Below are 18,680 nucleotides of genomic sequence, written 5' to 3'. Positions count from 1 at the left end.
TAGGAAAAAAAATGACAGTTTTATATTACTCAAGCTTCAAGGTATAAATTTATAAGCTTACATGCAAATGCTTCTAAGCCTGACCATCACGCTGACTGATGTGCCATCGCTTTAGTTGTTCATTGTGTTTGCTTCTTCTTCTTTCTTGGACACATTTTTCTTACAATCATGTGACCGTTGCATTGCGTACAGGAAACTAAAATACTCCTTCACACAAGCAGACTGCTTTCTTTGCTCTGATTAGCAGCTCTTCGATTTTTAAAGTGTCTCATTCTGTCCAGCTGTGCACAGAGACCCCCAAAAGCACTCATGGAGGGGCCAGAAAAACAAGGGCCCTCTACACAGGACCCTGATTTCAAACCTCATCACCACACACACACACACCCCTCCATCCCAAAAGTGGTAATGACCTGAAACGCGCCTCCTTGTGGCCACCCTGGGAAGTAGAAAACCCGCCGGCAGCACTCTGATGTTTGTAGTAGCAGAGAGAGAGGGAGAGAGGGGAGTCGATTTGAGTGTGTGTAGGCTATCTGTGTGGGAGAGAGAGAGTGCGTGTGTGGGGATGGGGTTGTTCAACAGTCAGTCTATTTTCCCTGTCATAAATAATTGGTCCACGGGGAGGGGTGGGGGTGCTGAGGGCTCCTCCATTAGGCCAAAAACTTTCGGAGCGCCTTTCAGTTCTAATTGGCACGGACGACTGGTGGCACCGCAGCTGGCGAACTCCACCAAAGAGTCTGAACAACAGAAACCACTGCTGCTGCCCCGCTTTTTCTCTTAAAGACATCCTGTGGTACCCAAAACATTGATATTTTACAGAGAATCTAGGAGGAAAACAACCTGTTCAGTGTGGAGCTGTGAGGCTCGAGCGCGTCTATGTGTAAGCCTCTGTCCTCCCTCCCCACCTCACTCCATCCTTCTCTCTCTCTCTCTCTCCCTCTCTCTCTCTTCACAGACAGGGGCGGTCGTTCTCAGTCAGCGCACATATTCCACTTGGCCAGCATCACTTGGAGTCCACAGACACAGCGCTGATTGAAGGAGCGGAGGGGAGCTCATTTTCAGAGCGCGTGATTGTGTTACAGGAGCTTCACTTCAGACTGTCACCGGTCACAGGCAGGGAGAGGGAAAGAGAGACTGTACGGGCATCTCCACCACGCCTTTTAAAGTAGACAGTCCACAGAAGAAGACACGGGGTGTATAGGATTTTTTTGGCAAACTAACCTTGCTTGAGTTTTTCTAAAGGAAAGTGTGTTTCTTCTTTGGGAAGAGGGACACTCTTGTGACGGTAAGATTCTGCTGGCCGCTTCTCCGTGCGTAAAATAAAAGTTTAACACAGCAAGGAGATCATTGGAGAGGTGTTGGAGCTCAGCAAACTCTCCGGGAATTGTTGTAAAGCTCATACCGGACGCCCACTGGAGCAGGATATATAACTTTTCAACACATTTTGTGGAGAGACACGGACAGAGGCGGGGAGCGGAGCGATCCTCTGCGCGGAGCCGGGAGGAGTGCGCGCTGCGCCGGGTAGCAGACTGACCCACAGGACGGCACCTCGGAGACAAGGTAGAGCCGCGGCATGCCTGCACATAGACTATCTTTTTATTTTTCCTTAGCAGGGTGATGTTTTATTGAATTACTATGCCTCTTGTCTGTGTGAAATCTTAAGAATGAAATGTTCGTTTTGTGAACCCCTGAAGCCGGACTATTCATATTTACGCCTTTCTTTATCAGGAATAAAATCAGCCTGACTCTATTATTATTATCACCGGTGGAATTCCTAATTTGGCTCTACATTCCCGCCCTTCTTTAATCTCCATCCCCTCTTTTTACTAGACTACACGTCAGTTTAAACAAGTGTCACGCCGCGCATCCTGACATTAATGCAGCGTGTTAACTCTCATGCACCGTATAATGAAACTTTGATCACAGCGCGCGCTGTATAATGCAACCTGTCGATGCAGCCGGCTCACACTCATTATACAAACGCGAGGGCCAGACGTCGGAGGAAATCCTCATGTATGGTCAGAGGAGTCACATCAGATGGTCTATTATTAGCTTCTGACTCCTGCAGCTTTTCAGCGTGTTTTCTCAGGTTTTCCACAGGATCATTGTGCACAAATAAAACACATCAACATTTGATTACACGTAAAATGATGCGTTTAGAGAGTTTGCTCCAAACTATCAAGATAAACCAAGAAAGTGCTTTCTAATAGACCCACCACCCTCCTGCTGCAGCAGGAACATTGTTCTATTGATTTGAAGCAAAGGAGGTGTGTGTATGTGTGGGTGGGGTCTAAGGTGCCTGACCCCACTTGTTGGAGGTAATCCTCCATGAATTCTGCAGTGTAATCTTTAGTTCTCTCTTGTCCTGACTACACCTTCACAACCCCCCTCCCACCCCGAGTTCATCACCCCGTCAGTGAGGAGAGGGATGATGAAGGAGGTTTAGTCACGCTAAACAGCAGACAATCCTGTCAATCTCCAATGTTCTAACACACACACACACACACACACACACACACACACACACACACACACACACACACACACACACACAGCTGGGCTTGTAAACTTTCTATAATCCACCATTGTGATTGAATTACCCACCTTTAAGTTGAGTGAAATGATGTAGACTGTCGCAGCGGGCGCCAAATTGCTCTGTAATATTATTTCCACGGCTTAAGAGGTTGAAGGGGGCTCGATCTGAACATGAGAAAAACAATTGAAAGGACCTCTTCTTCCCTTTTGATAACAATCACTCAGCTGTCGCCTCTTGTTTTTCACATAGTGTGCCCTTCTGTGTTTTCACCCCTCTCTGTGCCTGTGTGTGTGTGTTTCTCAGGTTATGACGGAACTGAGCTGAACATGGAGCTTTTCTGGATTTTGTTATTTTCTAGTGTCTGTCCTCTCGCCTGGGGCCAAGGAGTTTACGGTAAGACGGCGCTATTTACAAATGTATTCCCATTATTACATCAATGCTTACATTATTAGTGCAGCCTCACTGAGCTCCGTGGCAGCAGGAGCAATGTTAATTTGTTCAATTATTAGCCCATAACCTTAATTAAGGGCTTCTCCGTGCCACATATTGTCCGCCTTTCAGTGCGACGAGCAAATGGGAGGCGGTGTAATAACTGGCGTTTAAACTACTGCGAGAATAGCTTGAGGGAGATCGACAGCAAATTAACTTGAAAGGGAGATATTACTTCTTAGAAGTCGCAGGAGGCGGCTGGGAAAACATCCAGAAATATGGTGGAGGGGAAACCCACCTGCTGTAAATCCAATCTAATTCCATTTTTAGGCTGATATAAATCTTCATGGCCAACAGTCATTAGACCCACAGATTAGTTCTTCATTACACAGAGTATGATCAAACTCAATATTATTCTTTAAGCTTTATGGTTATTGCTGAGGGGAGGTTACAGCTTGGCCACTATTTAACTCACTCACACACACACACACACACACACACAACCTGGATAAACCTGGCAGAGCTCTCCGAGAAGAGGCTCTTGTTTAGTCGGGTTAAACTGCACAGTCACACTGTGCTTTTGAGGATAAAGTGCGGATCGGTCCCCTCTTAAGACTCGCCTCACTGTACTACAGAGGCTCAGTTTCCTCAGCTCGCAGGCGCCTGTTGGCCAGATACGCATCCTTCTCCTCCTGTCCCTCCGGGCAAGGCAAACACACAAACTGATCTGTCAGCTTTGATACTTTGATTTTGATGTTTGAAGGCATGTGGCAGCCATTGAAAACAAGGTCTGTTTAGTCATAGTAGCATGGAGTGCTGTTGTCATAAGCAATCCCGCTGCCTGCCGTTACACTGTGACACGCTGACAGCCTGTCATTTTCTGGAGCATGTAGAGCCATGTAGTCTGACACTGCAGGTGACGGGTCACTATTAGTGTAAATTACAACCAGGTCAAATGGAAAATTATCGTATCTAAGCCTATAAAACATTACAAATATGACTTTTAGTTTGATGCTTTGATAAACTATATTTAAGCATTAACATGTGGTGTGTTTCTGTGACCCACAGCTGCAGACTGAGCAGTGTCAGGGCGTTGTGTCAGTGCTGGATGAGATCCACAGAAGCTGATTGCTTCTGTTCTTTTGTTTTTATATGAAATGTCAAACACAGCAGACTAACAGTAAAACACAACGTGCTGAGTTTTAGCAGCATCTCTTATCTGAGATCAATTTTTACCTGCAGTTGTAGGCTTTCCCTGCTTTGATAAAGACAGGATTTACTCACTGCAGTGTTCTTTCCAGAATATATATCTTACATATTTTGTCGTGTAGCAGTTTGTATCCAGCTTTTACGAGCTCCTCTCGATGCCAGCAATCATTCTGTCAGAGCTTGTGTCGTTTTTCCCAATCAGTTGTGTCAGTGTACCCTCTGATCTAGTTACGCTGTCCTGCAGAAGGCTCACATTCCCAGCTTGCCCTTGTGCATTCTTGTCCTCTTTATGTTTTCTGTAATAACTGTATGAAACAGTTTTGGGCTCTCTACGGGGTGATACGCTGATTGTCATGAAGAGTTTGTGCATCCGTGCCTCATGGGCTCTGTCACAAATACGCAGTGGGTCGGACGGGAAAGGTACGCGTTCAGTGCCAGCGGTGGAGGCTGCAGCCATTTTTAGTTGTTTTTCCCCCACAGTGTTATAGGTTATTTTTCTTATGTGCAACAGCTGCCTCTCAGTCGCCGCCGAGGGAACAAAAGTCCCAAAGCTTTGTGGAAATCATGCCGGCCAGCTTTTCGCAGGCCCCCTGATTCCCAGATGGCTTTTGTGGGGGGGGTGTTGCTCGGCTGTGCGTACCTGCGCAAAAAACTGTTTCGAGGAAGTAAACAAGCAGTAAAAAGAGTCATTCAATAAGAACAAATTGTCTCACTGTTTGCACAATTGCAGTAAACAGCTCGAATAAGGAAGATTGGGAAGATAGCCAACGAGTTTGGCTCGCTCGCTCGCTGTATATGCAGAAATGCAGAAAATGGTTTTGCTTCTCTTTGGAATTGTTTAGCACTTGCTTTAGCAGACAGATGCGACTCGCTGTCCGTCGGGAGCCAAACAGTGTAAGCGTGCCTGATTGATGTCAGCGCTTTGGATGGCTGTGAGGTTCATTTACTGTAGCCTTCTCTGGGGTGTGTTTGGATGCGTGCGTTTCTGTCAGCTTACGCCTGCGAGTCCGTGCGTGCAGGTGTTTGCACTCGAGTAAGTGAGTGCTGAATGCGGGCACGGATGAGAGGTGTGTGTGTGTGCCTGCAAACCTGTGAGACTTCGTGATTGCATGTGTGTGTGTGTTTGAGTGGGACGTGTTTGTACAGCAGACACACTTTTCTTGCCATTGCAACAGTTTGCTGGCTCAGCAGGGACATGTGGATCAGTCACTGTTTCTCTTGCAGCAGTGTGGTATTGATTGTACTTCTGTGAATTCTGATAGGCTGTCAGAAAGCTTGTAACACCTGTCCATCAAATAGCAATTGGACAGACGAGCGGGGCCGAGAAAATGTGATGCTGTTTTTCAAAGGAGGAAGGAGAGGCTGCACACATTAAGATGTGATCGTTTAATCCTGCTTCCTATTTAAGAGTCCTCTCCTCTTCTCCCCTTTCCTCTTCAGGAAGGAGGGGAAGCTTTGTCACAAACATCCCTGCATACATATATAGTGATTTCCAAGTTTCATATAATCTGGATAAACTGTAATCCCAGGCATTACAAGCATGATGTGTCATTCAAAAGCGCCAACTCTCAACATACTTAAGGATTAGAGGAGGTTCAGAAATTTCCAGACAGTCTCGCCGGATGTGACTCCTCATCTGAAGGCCTTAACAGTCAGGACAAAGTGGACGAGAAAAACTCTCCACCTCTCCATCAGTGATGGTGCCGCATCGCATCACACTCTGCGAAGCAACAGAGTTCGCAGGGACACCAAATTATTGATTGCCCGACAGAGTCGCACGAAACCATTAGCCGGTGCTGTAGATGGAATCCAAACTGCATTAGCCTGCAATGTGATGCTTCATTATGTGCTTGTTAACAGGAAATTTAATGAACTTAAATCAATGATTTTGTTCAACAGTGTTATTGTTTCAGATTTGAGTAATGCCCTCGCAGCAGCGGGAGAGGCGAGGCCTTGCCACCGGCCATAGAACAGAGCGCTACAAGGGATGCAGAAAAGTTTGCTTACAGTGCGCACAAATTTAACACCACTTTGAAGATGTTGCCCAAGGAGGAACGAAAGGCTGGGAATACATTGCTAGTTTGTATATTCGCTGTGTGTGTGTGCGTGTAGACAAGCAACCCAACATTTGAGCAGCGTCCTCATGTGCAGCTTGACTCGCTGCGGTACATTAGCCTGCCGTGGCACACGGGTGGAGAGCCGCTGACCTAGAAAGACATCTTTCCAGGTTTACCCGGCCTGCATGGCCACCAGCTCCCCTGTGACTTTAACTCTCCCTCTCCCCTCATCAGCACTTTTTGTTTGTGTCTCTTTTATGCGTCTTGCTGCGGCGTTTATTTTGGATGCTGAATATTGCCCTTTTCTAATAAGCATCCATAATTTATCAGTGGCTCTCGGGCAAAAGGAGGAGGGGGACGGGAGATGGTGATAGAAAGAGACTGAAGCATTAGGTTAGAGTTGATTATAATCTTTTACCTCCCACAAGCAGGCACATACTATCCTCCTCGCACTCACTTACCTCTTTATGTTTGTACACACACGCGCACGCACACACACAAACCTCTTTTGCTTTACACATTGTGCGGCCTCCGCATGAAAAGGATCAGAGATGTCAGCAAATGTTGAATGACCTTTCCCTCTGTATTACGTGTAATTAAAGTCCTTGGGATTTAATTAAAGGTGCTCAAAGTGCTTTTCCAACTAACCAAATGAAAGATGGATGGATAGATGGATACATTGATAGATCCGAGAGAGCGTAGGCAGAAGAATCAGGTCAATATTTGGACGGAAGAATTCAGCTGCTTGGCTGCTAAGGAAGCTTGATTGTGGCGCAGCGTGCCAGGCGATTAGCAGATCTATTCTCTGCACAGAACAGATAGGAGATAATGGGTTGGCAGTGTTGGAGAGCTGATGAATGTTGGCAAGTGTCTTTATTGGTTGCACTGTGTATCAGATTCTCCATTGTGCACCACTATTCAAAATTTCGAATTTAGATGTGAACTATGAGAGGGAAGTTTCTGCCTGCTCCTCCCTCCTCTTTGTCTGCCGTCTGTCCCTCTTTTTTTGTCTGTTCCGCTCATCTCTGCCGGCGTCTCCAATCCCGTCCCGTTTGCGAAATTTTTTTTGTGCACGAGGTGCTTTAATTATCTGTTCTTGCTCCCATTTTTCCTCGCGTTAACTAGGTCCATTGTGCAGCAGTGTTGCCTTAAAAGGGTCATACCTTGACAAAATTCTCTTACACAATACAGGATCCAAGCCTCCTTGTTTTGTTGCTTACTCAGCTCATTCATTGCTACTTTCATGCCCTTGATCCTCTCCTCTCCTCTCCTCTCCTCTCCTCTCCTCTCCTCTCCTCTCCTCTCCTCTCCTCTCCTCTCCTCGCCTCGCCTCCAGTTTCCTTTTTTTTCCCTCCATGGCTGACTGGATATTAAAGCCTGACAACATTTCTATTAACCCACGGGTCAGCAGCGGTGCCACAGGCCTATGGCAAAAGTCATATGTTGACTGTAGTTTACACTAGCATTACCACCTGGGGCTAAAGGATAAGAGCGCTAAGACAACGTCCTGGGAGGTCTGATTTATCACCTTGCCTCCCACTAGTTACACTCTGAGCCCGGGGTGGGCACATGGCAGCAGGTAGAGGTGGGCGGTCTGGCACGCTGGGTCCCCAAGTGAGGTGCTGTAGTGATATATCTCGTAAGAGAACGTAGTCTGGCAGGTCTCACTGTAATATATGTGTATTTAATGTATGTGTTTACATTACATTGTAAAATGGATTTCCCTTTCAACCAGATATGGTACATAAGATGTTTTACCAATTCCAGTATCAGGAATGCCTTTGATACAGAACAAAATGGGTTTCAATGCGTACTCGTGCAGAAGAGCTGATAGGTCATTTATCACATGACGATAGCAAACAAAAACAGTGCAGCGTTTAAGACGCATGCAAAGTTCACCAGAGCTACACTTAGTGAAGCAGTGTTAATACAAGAGAGTTCAAAGGCACTTATTCTATGTATTTGTTTGTGTTTAAAAAGCCAGGCTATACGATAATAGCATCATGTCCAATGCAGAAATAGGGGGCTTATCGCAGGGTTTCGACTATCACACTGCTATTGGAGAGGTATTTTTTTATCTGCAGTTTTACTAGTTCAGATATCAGAATGGGTTAAGAATTTGTGGTTAAAGGCAGAAGAGGTGAGCAAAGACTTGAGGGGACAGGACAGAGTATAAATGACGTATTACTCTTAGTGTGAAAGCATTGGTTTGACATTGAAATCATCTAATTTGTTTTCCCACAGAGAGATGAATGAGATGATCGATTTGTTATTCCTGTTTGAACAGGAAATAAGTAGCTAAATGATAATAATAATACTAATAATAATAATAATAACCTTTATTTATGGAGCACTTTTCAAAATCCAAGTTACAAAGTGCTTTTCAAAGGCAGCAAAGCAAAACAGGTCATAAAAACTCATAATCTAAGGCAGATATTAGAAATAACAAATCATTTAAAAAAACATAACATTCATTTAAAAGAATGAAAAAAAAAAAAATTCAAGTGAAATCGGGAAAAGCTCGCCGATAAAAGTGTGTTTTAAGAAGTTAAGGTTTAAGGTTTTAAAGGAGATAACTGACTCAGCTGACCTGATCTCCTCGGGCAGGTCGGTCCAGAGCTTCGGAGCCCTCACAGCAAACGCTCCGTCCCCTTCAGTCTTCAGCCTGGCATTTGAAACACGCAGAAGACCTCTGCCCGAGGATCTTAGCGTACGTGTCGGCTCGTTCCGTACTAACAGTTCTGAGATATAGCTGGGAGAAAGGCCGTGGAGAGATTTAAAAGTAATCGGTAAAATCTGAAAATCAATTCTTAAACATACTGGGAGCCAGTGCAACGACGCTAAAGCTGGAGTGATGTGATCAGATTTCTTGGTTCTGGTGAAAAGCCTGATGCTGTACAGTCTGGAGTCAATCAATAGATTTTTGACTAAGGCAGGTAAACAGGCTGTTACAGTAATCCAGGCGTGATGAGATAAAAGTGTGTAAAAATCGTCTCTGTGCTGAAAGCAGCTGACAGTTAGCTTAGCTTTAGGTAAAGACTGGAAACTGGCAAGAGAGCAAATAAATGTTATTGGTTAAAATGTTAAACTATTTGTCCATATTAGGGATGGGGACGTTGTTGTTGTCATTATTCGAGTTACGTTACACTACCTGCACAGTTTAACTCGGTTATCTTACATGCACCATGTCAGCCGTGACCAGGAAAAGTGATGACTTGTAGATCATAGAAATACTAGTTCGATGCTGAAACACATGCGCTTAAAGTACTAGGAGAAGCCAGCGGAGACAGACAACAGGCAGTCTCGTCTCAAATCATTTGCTAGCCCTGTTAGCACAGGTCGTTGTGATGATACCAGAGCGGAGAAGATTAGCCTGCTAATAACGAACATGGTGACTGGAGATATGCTCCCATCAAGTGTTGTGGATATATTAAATTAAGTTAATTTAATACTTATTTTCACTTGGAATGTATGACTCGGCTGTTGATTTAGAGTTAGGTGTTAAGCAACACAGAACAGAAGTCCATACAGTCCCCTACCGCTGTGACGTTTAACATCGGACTGTTACAACAACATTAATTGAAGGGCCTGTTGAGGTTGTTCAATAAATGCATTTGAAATTGCACTTACTTTCTATTGTTGGCTATTTATTTACATCAATGTGAAAGTGTTATAGCAATAAAGATAAAGATAATAACGATAGTAATGTTCTCTTACAGGCATGTAGCCTACAGTTTCTGGGCTGGGAGGTCCGTTTTTTTTAACAGTAAAAAATCTATAATTTGCGAGTACTCAATTACTTGTTCATAAGGTAATTAGATTATTCTAGTATTGATATTACGGAAATGCCCATCCCAGTCCATATGGTAAACTAAAATCATGCACTTAAACCCGTAAGATGACGTGGAGGATTGTTGAATATCTGCTTTGTTTTCTGCCAGCCTTTACTGTAAAGCCCCTCTGAAGCAACTTGACTCACCATCCTCTGCACTGACTGTATAAATAAATACAGATTGACAGACGGATTGAATTTAATATAAATGAAATCTTTATTCCCTGGAAATATTCTCATTTTTCCAAGTCAGGCTACAAGAAATTAAAGATTGAGGAGTGAAATGTGTGGAATGGCTGCGGGCTCCAGCAGCATGTCTCCATACTGAAAGTTATTATAATTCTATTTTTTAAATAATTCATCTCCGGGATGATGATGATGCTCGTTCATACAGATCACATCCCCGCACAAAAATCGACACACGAGAGCCCACACACAAATTATACATGCACCTGCAGACCCGCACGTGTTCGAGCATCTCTCACTGCATTTACCTTTAGCTGAACTCAAAGATCATTACCTCACTCTCACCCACTCTACTCTCTTTGTAGCGGGATGTTAGTCAGTGTCACACACAACCGCAGTAAAAACAAAAGGGCCTACACACGCTAACGCACACACACACACACTTCCATGTTTGGATGAGATGGTCCAGAGCGGGATGACGTGGTTGCCCTGTGAGTAGGAAAAACTGTCAGAGAGGTTTCACTTTTCTCCTCCGTACTCCTGTCACTCTGTCAGACATCATCAAGCACCTCTCATTGCCGCTGCTTCGGGAGGGAAGATACACGCTTGTGCCTTTGTGCACAATTTTGGAAGAGCAGAACAATTTAATATTTTAATACACTGTAGTATAGAGGCTGGATGACAAAGCCGTTGGAGCGTAGGTGTGTTTTGTCATGTCTGTTTGTATTTTTTTGGTGTGCGCGGGCCCTGATCCCGGCGCCTTGAGAGTGAAAGAACAAGGGTTGGAGTGTGTGTGTGACAGTGTGTGCGTTTGCAATGCGTGGACATGAGAGGGAGGGAACATTTGGCGTCTAACTTATTCATGAAGGCGACAGGACGGCCGTGAACAGCGGAGAAAACAGCTTACATCAGAGACTGTCTGCCTCCTCCCGCACTCCTCTCACACTGTCACTCCCTTTCTTCTTCACGGCCTCCTCTTTCACCTCCCTGTCCTTTTGTCTTCAGCGCTTTCTTTAGCCCGCTCTTTTAAAGAAACTTTTACTGGAATGTTTGGTGCACAATCAAACTGTGTCTTTTATGTGACTAACACTGGGGGGGTTTCACAGTTTGAACTTTTAAAATCGACTCATCACATGTTTGAAGATCTTTAATAAGAAACAATGTCTGATGTGTTTTTGTGAAAGTTCAACGTCCCTTTTTAAAAACTCTTCTCCTGCATTGAATCAATCCAGAATCTATTCTCATTATAGAGGCTGTTAAGTTTCCATATCACACTTGACCCCAATTGGCTCCCATAGTAGATGTGATGTCACAAAATCACGCCCTCGCATTCAGGCCTTTAACTAGGATTGAAGGTGAGCACAAAAAACCCTTCCCCCTTCAGTTAATGGTCGTGAAAAAAGCCAAACTCTGCTCCTACACCTGTCCGCCCAGTAAATCCATCATCCAAATGAAGTAACAAAAAGAAAAACAGGAAGGTGGAGTTTAAGTTTTTCCATCCATCCATTCATCCATTATCTGTACCGCTTATCGTGTTCAGGGTCGTGGGGAAGCTGGAGCCGATCCGAGCTGTCACTGGGCGAGAGGCGGGGTTACACCCTGGACTGATCGCGTGTCAATCACAGGGCTGACACATAGAGACAACCTTTCACGCTCACACCTATGGGCAATTTTTTTTGAGTCACCAATGAACCTAACGAGCATGGACTGTGGGAGGAAGCCAGAGTACCCGGAGGGAACCCACGCATGCACGGGGAGAACATGCAAACTCCACACAGAAAGTCCAGCTACGTCTGAACCGGGATTCGAACTAGGATCCTTCTAGCTGTGAGGCCACCGTGCAGCCCTTTTAGTTCTTCCAATATTTTTAATTAATCAAGCAAATATACAATATATTCTACATAGTGCTCTGCTAGAAAAGGGTTATTGCCATAATGTAATACTTCTTGGACACCCTATGTTTTTGTTTTGTCATACTGTGCCAGTCTTTCCCGCAGGTGTAATTCTCCTCAGGGAGCTTCCAGATATGTGTAATACTGTTGGTCCACACTGAGAAAATGGTGGGTCTCACAGCGTGCAAAGTGCTACACATATAGGCAGTCGTTCTCACCAGCAGTCGCACCTTCAGCACAGCTCTACATCGATCTGACACTTCACAGTAAACCTGCACGTATAGCTACAGACTGCCTCGGTAAACCTTATCATACAGATACTCTCCGACTCAAAGAGGGAGCAGGAAGCGTACACTTTTTCAGGCTGCTCCTCCCACATGTGTTCTCCTTTTCCCTGCGGTGTGCGCCGAAACCCCCCAGAACAGCAACAAAAACAACCGCAACTGCCGGAGTTGGTCGTGTCCAACTAAACTTTCTGACAGCAGGAAGGGATCAACAGTGGAAATCTATCTGCTGCTCCTACACGCGTCTGGCCTCAATAATTCAGCGATGCGTGCTGCTCAGAGATCTCACCCTCTCTCCCTCTCTGCTTCTCGTTCGCGCTCACTCTCTGAAACTCGCTCGCCCTCAGCAGCAAACTGCTCTCCCCCCTCCTCCTCCTCCTCCTCCTCCTGCTCACGACGGTTTTGGTAAAATTTCCCCCGCTTTGAATGTTTGAAATTTTAGCTTGCTGCTCTCACACTTTCCCGTTTTTTTTTATGCTTCGCAGCGGGCTCGGAGGAGATGGGGTGTAATCTGCCGGATATGTTAAAAAGTCCCATGTTGTCAGTGTAGCAATTTACCTGCCACCAGCCCCACATCCTGATTTCTCCCTTCCTCTTCCTCCTCCTCCTTTCTGTCCGTACCCATCTATTAAACTTGTACCTGTCAGGAAAGATGTTTCTGTCATCTTCCTCTCTCCTCTCTCCTCTCTCTGATCCTCTTTTCCTTCCCAGCCTACACTATAGCTCCCCTTAACGTGTCAAAAACGGACATAATGTACCCATTCTCCGCTTTACATCCTCATTCCAGCCTAATTCTCCCTCTTCATCCAAACCTTTTCAACAGACACCTCCCTTTAACTCCCTTCATCCCTTTTCTTCCCCTCTCCCTCCTTCTTTCTCCTCACTATCCTTCCTTTTCTTTATACCCGGCACCTCTCTCCTCCAAAGCCCTGTCATCTTCTCGCTATCATCCGCCGATTCAGTGGCAAGCATCCACCCACCTCTCCACTTACTGCATATATAGGACATAGCGCACACTGTCATTGAGAGCTGCAGACAGGCTTTGGGAAGCCGAGTGGAGGGCTGACACGGGGGAGCGAGCAGACAGGCTGGGCGAGCGGGAAAGTCAGGAAATGAGGGCAGAGGGAAAGGTGCATCGTGGGGAACAGAGGTTTGAATTTGGGGAATGTAGATGAAACAAACACAAGACTGAAATTTAACAGGTGTTTTCACTGTGAATTCGTTTAAATACTTGTTATAATAAGTGAAAGAAAGTGCAGCTTTAGTGATGTTTACCAAAACATCTGAATACATTTACTGTTATTTAAGGTAAACCAAGCTGCCCTGTTCCATTAGAGCCACCTTTTTCTCCCACAGCCTGTTCGTATAAGTACGAACACCCCAAATTCTCACCACCTGTCAGAGACTGTTTCTTGTAGTCGTTTTATGACGTTAATTTTGATTATACAAGGAAATATATTAATGGGCATCAGGAAATGGTTTGAGTTCCAGAAAAAGAATCTTATAGGCAACATTGTTACCTCTGTGCAACATAAAATAAAAATACAAATACGTAATAATAAGCCTTTAAAATATATAAATATATGTGCAAGAAGTGGCCGCCTGTTAACTGCAATGCTAACGGCTAAAGCACTATTGCTTCCATAAAAAAGCAATAAGCTGATGAACATTTGTTTCAACTTATTTAAGTTAGAAAATTGTCCCTCCTCCTTTACCGTCCTCTAAGCTGTAGTTCAGAGATTGCTGCTTGAATTAGACTAATTTAGTTAGCTCTAGCATGGCCTGTTAGCAAGCAAACTAACAGGAGAAGATTGGTAGTAATAACTTGTGGTGACGTCGCACAAACCTGACGCTTTATTCAATCAGTGGAGCAAACACAGAGTTTTTCACAACCACTGCACTTGATTCTGATCTGGACACTCTCTACTGTAGAGACTACTGTAACTTAGTTAGCTTACAGTTTGAGGGTATTGTTTTTCTGCGACGAAACGCCAATAAAAAACTTGTTGAGTAAGACTCTTTGCATCAACATACAGTTTTTTTAATAGTTTATTTGAAGAAAAGGACAATGTACAACATTCAAACAAATTGTAAATGCACCCGAAAGGCTATTTTTCATCTGTAGTCCCTTTTGTTAGATGTTATTGTCACCCTGAAACAACAAAAACAATTCAATATAGGAACACAATAGTCAAAAAACTGCACATGTTGTGGCTTTTATGCCTTTATTAAGATAGGAGGACAGTGGATAGAGTTCGAAACAGAGGAAGAGAGAGTGGGGAAGGACACGCGGCAAAGGGCCGAGGGTGGGAGTTGACCCCAGGGCCGCTGCATTGAGGACTGTGGACTCTGAACATGGCCCGCCGATTTAACCGCTGAGCTAAACCAGAGCCTTTTTTGTGCTGGATGCTACAAGCATAGCACACCAGGATTGGTGACTGGTGGCGGAGCTGCATTGTGTGTGATGTAAGGCAGCCAAAAACAATTTGTGAAGCAGAAAAACACAACGTTTCTGATGTTCTGAAGATTTGTAAAAATGTTGCTGTCTTTTCCAATCAAAACCTTGTGAGTTGGACAAAATCTTCCAAGTCTTAAATTGTGAGAAACATAAAAAAACAGCTCTCACTGTAGCAAGCGTGTGAAAAGTTATTCAGCAAGGACAGAGAAAAAAAAACAATTGAGAGCTTCTATTTCAGGTACATGAATATAATTTCTAACGCAATCACTGTGACGCCTGTGGCTCACAAAGGACATGTTAACCCAGGTGAAAAATAATTTGCGCAGACGTCTTTTATTTGAGGAGGCGAGGCTCTTCAGCAAGTTAGTGTATCAGGAAGTTTTCACACTTTCAGGTAAAGAAACCAGAGACACTCGTCATGTTCTGATGCGTCAGCTGACCTCACAGCAATAAAGCAGACAGAAGCAACAGGAGGTCTCTGAGCAGAAGACACGTGCTTAAAATATAGACATTTAAGAAAGTAAGATCATATTATATAGCTGAAATGAAATTGATAGTTAAGCCTCATAACATATACTTAGATTACATAATATAGTTCTAAACACCTTTCACATCCATGCAGAGCTGATGTAATCTAATTGATTTTTGACATTTAATAAAAGCACTTGGATCCCGCTCACCAAAGAAGAGAACAAGCACGTATGGCAGAGCGAAAGGCTCATATTAAAAACGAGAGAGAGACACAGCGAGAGTGACATTGAAAAGGGCAGGGCCAGATACAGAGCAGCTAAAAGAAGAAAGGCTTCCCTAGAGACAGAGAGCGAGACCGACAAGGGGCCCGGAAAATGAGAAAGAAAGAAACCGAATGACTCAGTGTGAGAGAGCAGGAGAAAGTAGAATCAGGCAATGACCTGGAGCTTTTTTTCCCTTTTGCTCGGGTTCAAACCGTGTTGAAAAAGTTAGCTCAGGGGTATTTTAACATTTGGTTCCTGCGTGAATCACTGTGTTCAGGTACAAGAGAACATCTATCAAAATCACACTGACTCACTCCACGCTGGTTTCAATCTTTGAACATTTTGGCAATGAAACAAATCTGTTTTGAAAAGTGCTCGTCACAATTTCCCACAGCCAGGAGCCATGTTTTCAAAGGTCTCCTTCAGGTCCACTAACAGATATTCACTTCAATATAATGAGAAGGTAAGAACAGCAGTGCATCTGAGAAGCTGGAAGCAGACGACTTTTTGGTCATTAAAAAATGATCTGAAACCTTGTATATTGACTAATTTTCATAAGAATTAATTACTGTTTGTATTTATCATTTTTAAAAACCTTATGAAACAACAGATAAACTAGTACAAGGACACTATACAGTTGCTTTCCTGATGTAGTTGTAATCCTCCGCCTGAGCCACACCGCTGTCCCCAGTGTGGTGAATCAGTCCCATCATTCAGTCCCACCTGCATAAACAAGCAGAGCTATATGATGAAGTGCTCAAATAAACATCGCAGCCGTGAACACACCACAGTTTATCTGAAACATGTCTCAGACTTGGAGTCAGAACTTCTAAGAATGTTTATAGTTGTGATGCATTCACTGGCAGCAGAGGGAAAACGTATCAGTGATAGGTGTTGGCTTACAGCTGCTTTAGCTTTTATCAGACTCTAAGCATCCTCTTCTGAGCGGGGAGCTTTTCTCAATATGTTCTCTGATAGCGCCACATTTCTCCTCTCGCTTTCATTACTTTCTCGCCTTTCAGGACACTAGAGACTGTAGAGAGCTGACTTGTCCCGATTGAAACTATTTCCCTGCTTGTTTTTTAATCTCTTCTGTTTTTCCACATCGCGATTACTCACAACAGGCCTTCTCGTCTGCCGTATGTCTGCTTTTACTTTCCCCCCGTCTCTCTATTCAAAAGTCTTAATCCATTTCGACTTCATTCTTCATTCCTCCTTGTTTTTAATCTTTCTTCCTCGCCCTCTCTATTCTCGCCTGCAGCGCCCTGCAATGCAAACACAACCTCTTCTGAGGGGAAGTGAATTATTGAAGCCACCGCTGCCATTCCCTCTGTGCAGAAGTGGGCCGCAGAGGAAGGAGGAAGGGAACGAAGGGAACGGAGAGAGGAATGAGGGTGGATGAAAGAAATACGGAGAGGATATGTTTTTAAGGACAAGGACAGGAGGCGTTCAGGGTGCAAATATTAAGATATACTGTGTTTACACTCAGAGCAAAGCACTGTGTGCATGGGTTTACAGTTTACATAAAGAATTAATATTTTCTGCTAAAGCTGCTCATCTTATATTCCAAAATATATATTTCTGTAAAAGATGACTGAAGAAAGCAGGGTCATGGACTAAATGTCATTACACATTCAACAGTTTCTGTCAGTCTTATTCTGACCTTGTTCCTATATGCGTCTTTTTCTGTCTACGCCCGCCCTCTATCCATCATTCTGTTGTGCACACTCCCTTTAGCTTGCGCTCTTTCCCGTCTTTAATTCATGCGAATACGGTACATTTCCCCGCTGTGAATGATTAAGAATGTTCCTGATGAAGGCATCTTACAAACTGGATTGTTATTCCCGTAAATACTGCCGCCTGAGCCAAATATCTGCTGGACTTTTTATCTGGAAAATGGCTGAATTTCCCCCCAACGCAGTAAACAAAGCATTCTTTCACACAATAAGCCAGAGTGTAGACTACACCGCTTTAGGGCTTCTGTCCACTAACAGTGGTTTTTTTTTTGCTGGCAGCGCCTATTTTCTCAGCAAAACCAATGTAGTTGAGCTGCAGTCATCGCAGCTCCCAAGTGCAACAGCGCCATCAGCATCATCTGTTTTTTGTCGCTGCGCTCAAAGTAGTTCACTTTTAGTTAACATTTGGAACACAGCTGCAATCGTTAATGTCGCCCCTCCCTCACCGACCAATCAAAGTCATGAATGGGCGGGACCTCAGATATAAACTTTGTCAACAACAGTGGTGGAGGAGAATCTAATCCTGATGTTTTTTTGAGGGTACAATTTCCAGCTGTAGAGCTGCTGCTAATGCCAGGACATTATTCCTTTACATAGTTTTCTTTGTACATTTTCTTGAATAGAAGTAAATGTTAAACATATAGCGCAATTTAAAACAGACTTAATAATCGCTACCAAGGGAAGCAAAAGTGCAGCCAGACAACTTTCGTAACCTAGTAAAAGTAAGCGCCTGTAACAAGCCCTTTAACTCACTTATTTGTCTCTGCATTTAAAGGGATAGTTCAGGTATTAAAATGTGATTTTACAAGGTACTTATCAATATTGAGTGTACTATGTCCAGTAGATGACCAACATGGAAGCTAATCCTTGTACTACTATACATTAGGTGACGAGGAACGCATACTTTTGCCACTACAACTAAAAAATTTCAGTTTAAGTGTACGCTCTAGCCTTGAATATTTTACGTCCCTTCAAAAATCATGAACTATCCCTTTAATGTGGATCTTAACTTAAAGTTCATTTTAAATCTGCCTCACAAATCAGGAATTATGATGAAATTGGCTTCCACTTGTTATAGCAGTAACATAATCAAACATGAAAGTAGTAAATGTGGATTGGAAATCCATTCTTGCAAACAGAATAATGTTGTGACACTACTGTGTCTTCATCAGCAGAGTCAGAATGGACAGATGTCATTGGAGGATTTGAAATCTGTTGGATAATGAATTTGGGGTTGGGAGACACAGTGTCCAATAGATTTTAATAGCATCAGAAACAGAACAAAGATGTGTGAGAGCTGAATCCATCAAGGGTTAGAAATGAGGTGAAA

At 43.9% G+C, this 18,680-nt stretch overlaps 1 protein-coding gene across 1 annotated transcript in view; it reads left to right on the top strand.

Moving 5' to 3' along the window:
* Window positions 1–1,548: 1,548 nt before the first annotated feature.
* The window catches only part of LOC138584386 (MAM domain-containing glycosylphosphatidylinositol anchor protein 1), a 198,632-nt gene continuing 181,500 nt past the window's right edge, over window positions 1,549–18,680 (top strand). The window contains exons 1-2 of the mRNA XM_069656644.1: window positions 1,549–1,557; window positions 2,837–2,926. Coding sequence (XP_069512745.1) covers window positions 2,860–2,926 — 67 coding nt within the window. The 5' untranslated portion in view covers window positions 1,549–1,557; window positions 2,837–2,859. The remainder of the gene's footprint in view (window positions 1,558–2,836; window positions 2,927–18,680) is intronic.

Source organism: Semicossyphus pulcher, unplaced genomic scaffold (assembly GCF_022749685.1).
Source record: "Semicossyphus pulcher isolate SPU_LCO1_2020_fin unplaced genomic scaffold, fSemPul1.0.p SCAF_1, whole genome shotgun sequence".
NCBI classification, from domain to species: Eukaryota; Metazoa; Chordata; class Actinopteri; order Labriformes; family Labridae; genus Semicossyphus; species Semicossyphus pulcher.
The sequence above is the reverse complement of the archived record's forward strand: the minus strand, read 5'-3'. Positions and strand labels throughout refer to the sequence as shown.